This window comes from Theobroma cacao, chromosome 10 (assembly GCF_053813885.1).
Source record: "Theobroma cacao isolate CCN51 chromosome 10, ASM5381388v1, whole genome shotgun sequence".
In the NCBI taxonomy this organism is placed as follows: domain Eukaryota; kingdom Viridiplantae; phylum Streptophyta; class Magnoliopsida; order Malvales; family Malvaceae; genus Theobroma; species Theobroma cacao.
The window spans coordinates 1,265,422-1,269,611 of record NC_142648.1 but is presented as its reverse complement, the minus strand read 5'-3'; the positions used below and the strand labels follow the sequence as shown (position 1 = coordinate 1,269,611).

General features: G+C 34.0%; 1 protein-coding gene across 1 annotated transcript; it reads left to right on the top strand.

Annotated features, from left to right (window-relative positions):
* Window positions 1-1,809: 1,809 nt before the first annotated feature.
* LOC148760229 (putative 7-methylxanthine methyltransferase 5) lies at window positions 1,810-3,459 on the top strand. Its single transcript, XM_088802728.1, has 4 exons — window positions 1,810-1,922; window positions 2,043-2,441; window positions 2,527-2,796; window positions 2,890-3,459. The coding sequence occupies exons 1-4, from the start codon at window positions 1,845-1,847 to the stop codon at window positions 3,235-3,237; spliced, it is 1,095 nt and encodes a 364-aa protein (XP_088658854.1). The 5' UTR covers window positions 1,810-1,844; the 3' UTR covers window positions 3,238-3,459.
* The last annotated feature ends 731 nt before the right edge of the window (window positions 3,460-4,190 follow it).

Sequence of the window (4,190 nt, the reverse complement as noted above, 5' to 3'; positions counted from 1 at the left end):
ATATATGAAAAAGAGAACTAATGACAAAGCTACCACGAAGCTAAGAACGTAGTCTCACACTCCACACCATTATTAGCTAGCATGTCTGCAAAAGAAATCTTTTCCCGTAGAGAATGCTAAAAAATCACTCCTCCAAGAGCAACTCGAAGTGTGTCTATCTCATTAAACTCATGCCATATGATCCATTAAGCTTATCGTTGTTTACTCAATTCAGCTTGTTTGTTCTCATTGTTGGTCCATTTTGTAGGGACTGATTGATGAAGGAAAATTAGATTCCTTCAATGTACCCTACTACAATCCCTCCCAAAACGAAGTTCAGTGCTTGGTAGACAAGGAAGGTTATTTGACAACCGAGTCCATTGACACAATTGCACTGGATATTGGTCGAGCCCAGACTCAAGAATTAAAGGCCACAGATGCTTTACGGAGCCCCTTTTGTCACACCAGTTCGGGAAACAGCTGATGGACAAGCTATACGACAGGGCCACACAGATTCTGGTGGAGGATTACAAGCGTGGAAAAGAAGCAACCAAGAACATTAGCATTGCTATTGTGCTGAAAAAGAAAGAACTCTGATCTGAACTTAATATCTGGGTCATTCAGGAAAGAATTTGGCCAAAGAATCAGAACCAATGGCATAAATAATAGTATGACATGAATGTATCTTGAGACTTACTTTTTCTTGATACTAAGATGCCAAGAGGTTTTATTTTTAAGTATAATAATTTTTAAGATGACAAAATCTTATAAAAAACGATGACTCAAAATGTTTTGTTTTTATCAAATCTAATAGAAAATGACAATTCAAAATGTTTTGTTTTCATTAAATCTAATAAAAAATGACATTCAAAATATTTTGGTTTTATGAAATTTTATAGAAAATGACTACTCAAAATATTTTGTTTTTAAGATGACAAAAATTTTTAATCTCGTGGAGAAATGGCTAGTTGCTTTATTTTTAAGTATAATAATTTTTAAGATGACAAAAAGTTTTGCTAAGATGACATGGATATTCTTCTTAAGAAACAAAACAGATGTATCCATGTATATAAATTTTTGTCAATTGCCCATTTGATGTTTGTAGTATAAAATATGTTACCTTTATAATCAAATAAAAATTAAATTAAATACTATTACTTCAAAAAATAAAATTAAAAAAACTCTTAATTCCATGAATTGATAAAACCCACTTAATCAAACCTTTTGTTCGATTTAATTGACTTAATGAAATTAACATATAAGAGAATTAACCGAATTTATAGATTAATTCAACCTTTGTCCAAATTTTGCTCACACCAGTACGATGATGTCGGGAGACGAAGTTTTCCAAAGAAAACGATGGGACAAGCCGTACAAAAAAAAAACAGATGACGTTAAGCCCACGTGGTGAAATTGTTTTGCACGATGAGCTGGATGCATTGAAAGATGTCTGAAGCAAGGAAGGCCCTATCAAAAGGCGTGCCGGTGTTGGTCTTTCACACCATCAATACAGAGAAAAACATTGGAGGCCGTGAAGGAAATACTTATATAGGAATTTTAATTATATATGAATTTTATTACAGGACAAAAATCTTTCCCCTCGTTTCCTGTTTTATATATGAATTTTAATTGTCTAATTAATGCCTATAGTGTAAACATGTTATCTTGTAATTTATTCTTTAAAAAGCATGAATTTCATAAGTATAAACATGTACATATCCTGCAATTAAATAAAGAATAAATTAAATACTATTAAAAAATAATAATAATAAAATTAAAAATAATAATAATGTCTCAAGCAAGGAAGGCTATATTTGAAAGCGTGCCAGTGTTATGATATCACACGATCAATACAGAGAAAAACGATGGAGGCCGTGAAGGACGTACTCTGCATGAACAACGGAGTAGGCGAAAATAGCTATGTTAAGGCTGAAGCACTGACGGTCTCGATATGATCTTATGCCCTCTCTCTCTCTCTCTCTATATATATCTTTTTACTTGTTTGTTTTGGTTATGGAAACCTTGAGTTTCTAATCATTTTACAGATTTTTCTTTTATTGCAGATAAAAGTGATGGCCATAACCAAGCCGATAGTTCCAAAGGCTGTTCAATCTCTCTTCACAGAAACTGATCATTCAATCCCACTTCAAGTTGTTAACGTAGCTGACCTGGGGTGTGCTGTAGGTCCCCAACCTCTTGAATTCATGTCAACAGTGATAGAGAGCATCTTGAAAAAATGCGGGGAAATGGGACGCGAAATGCCAGAAATCCAGTTTTTCTTGAATGATTTAGTCGGAAACGATTTCAACACACTGTTCAAAGGGTTGTCCGTGGTTCAAGAAAAATATAAGAAGGTTTCATGGTTTGCTATGGGTGCTCCTGGTTCCTTCCATGGCCGGCTTTTCCCTCGGAACTCCATGCATCTTGTATATTCCTGTTATAGCGTACACTGGCTCTCTGAGGTGTGCCACTTTTTCTTTAATTTATTACTACTTCTCGCAAAATACATCAACCTATATGATTAACGACTTTGGACGAATTTTCAAGGCACCAAAAATCACAAACGAAGCAGGGTTACCATTAAACAAGGGGAAGATCTACATGTCTAAAACCAGCCCTCCTGCGGTGACAAAGGCATATCTTTCTCAGTTCCAAGAAGACTTCTCTTCTCTCTTGAAATTCCGGTCTCAAGAGCTGGCACCTAATGGCCGTGTGGTCTTGATTTTCAATGGACGTCAAACTGCAGATCCCACTAACAAAGATACCTGCTACACATGGGATCTTCTTGCTGAGGCCTTATCCTACCTGGTTTCACAGGCAAAATGCCAAATTTTCAACTCTTTTTTAATCTGACTTTTGATTGTTCACTCAGCTACGCTTGGTTGTTCTCATTGTTGGTCCATTTTGTAGGGACTGGTTGATGAAGGAAAATTAGATTCCTTCAACGTACCCTACTACAATCCCTCCCAAGAAGAAATTAAGTACTTGGTAGACAAGGAAGGTTCTTTGACAATCGAGTTCATAGACACAATTGAACTGGAGATTGGGGGTCCAAATGGATATTGGTCGAGCCCAGAATCAAGAATTAGAGGCCACAGATGCTTTACGGAGCCCCTTTTGTCACACCAGTTCGGGGAACGGCTGATGGACAAGCTATACGACAAGGCCACACAGATTCTGGTGGAGGATTACAAGCATGGAAAAGAAGCAACCAAGAACATTGGCATTGCTGTTGTGCTGAAAAAGAAAAAACTCTGACCTGGAGCTGATTTCTGGGTCATTCAGGAAAGAATTTGACCAAAGAATCAGAATCAATGGCATAAATAATGGTATGAATTATGGTGTTTATTTGGATTTATGCAGTGTGCTGGTTAGACGATTTGTACTAAGTCTTCGCTGTTTCTTGGTTATGCCAAGATTTTGTATCAAATTCTTGATAATAAAATCTTTATCTTTGATTGAGAAAAAAAAATAATGGTATGATCTTGTGAAACTTTCTTTTTCTCGGTATTAAGATGTCAAGTTACATTTTTTAATCTACATATATAATTATATATCTACTTTCTATAAATAAATTGAAAGTGGCTTATTGAGAAAATTAGGTTTGGTAGAGATTTATCTCATGACATTATAGAACTAGACCTGATAATTCGTATTTTTGTTTCTTAATTGTGTTGTGTAAACATGAGATATTAACAATTATACGAGTAAAGATAAACATGATATGATTAATTAATTGTATCAAGATCTTAAAGATATACACGGATATGTTTGATAAATATGTAATACGATACGACACGACTAACACGTTTATTAGGTGTGCTGAGTTAAATTTTATAAGACACAATTAATATGATTAAAATATATATAATTTATAACTTGTGTACACAATTGATACGATTGATATGATTAAATTAAAATATTTACAAGTAAATTATAGTTCTATTATTTAAATTTACAACAAAAAAAATTATAAACATGATAATATTTATCAAATATAATAAAATTCAATATTAATAAATATAAATCATCATAAAAATATTAGTATTTACGTGAATCAATAAATAAGTATTTTTCGCGTGTCAGAAACCAACCAATCACAAAGGCATACCTTTCTTAGTTTCAAGAGGACTTCCTTTTGTTCTTGAAATGTCAATCTCCAAAGGTGGTACCTAACGGGCATATCCTCTTCATAATTAATGGAAGGAAAC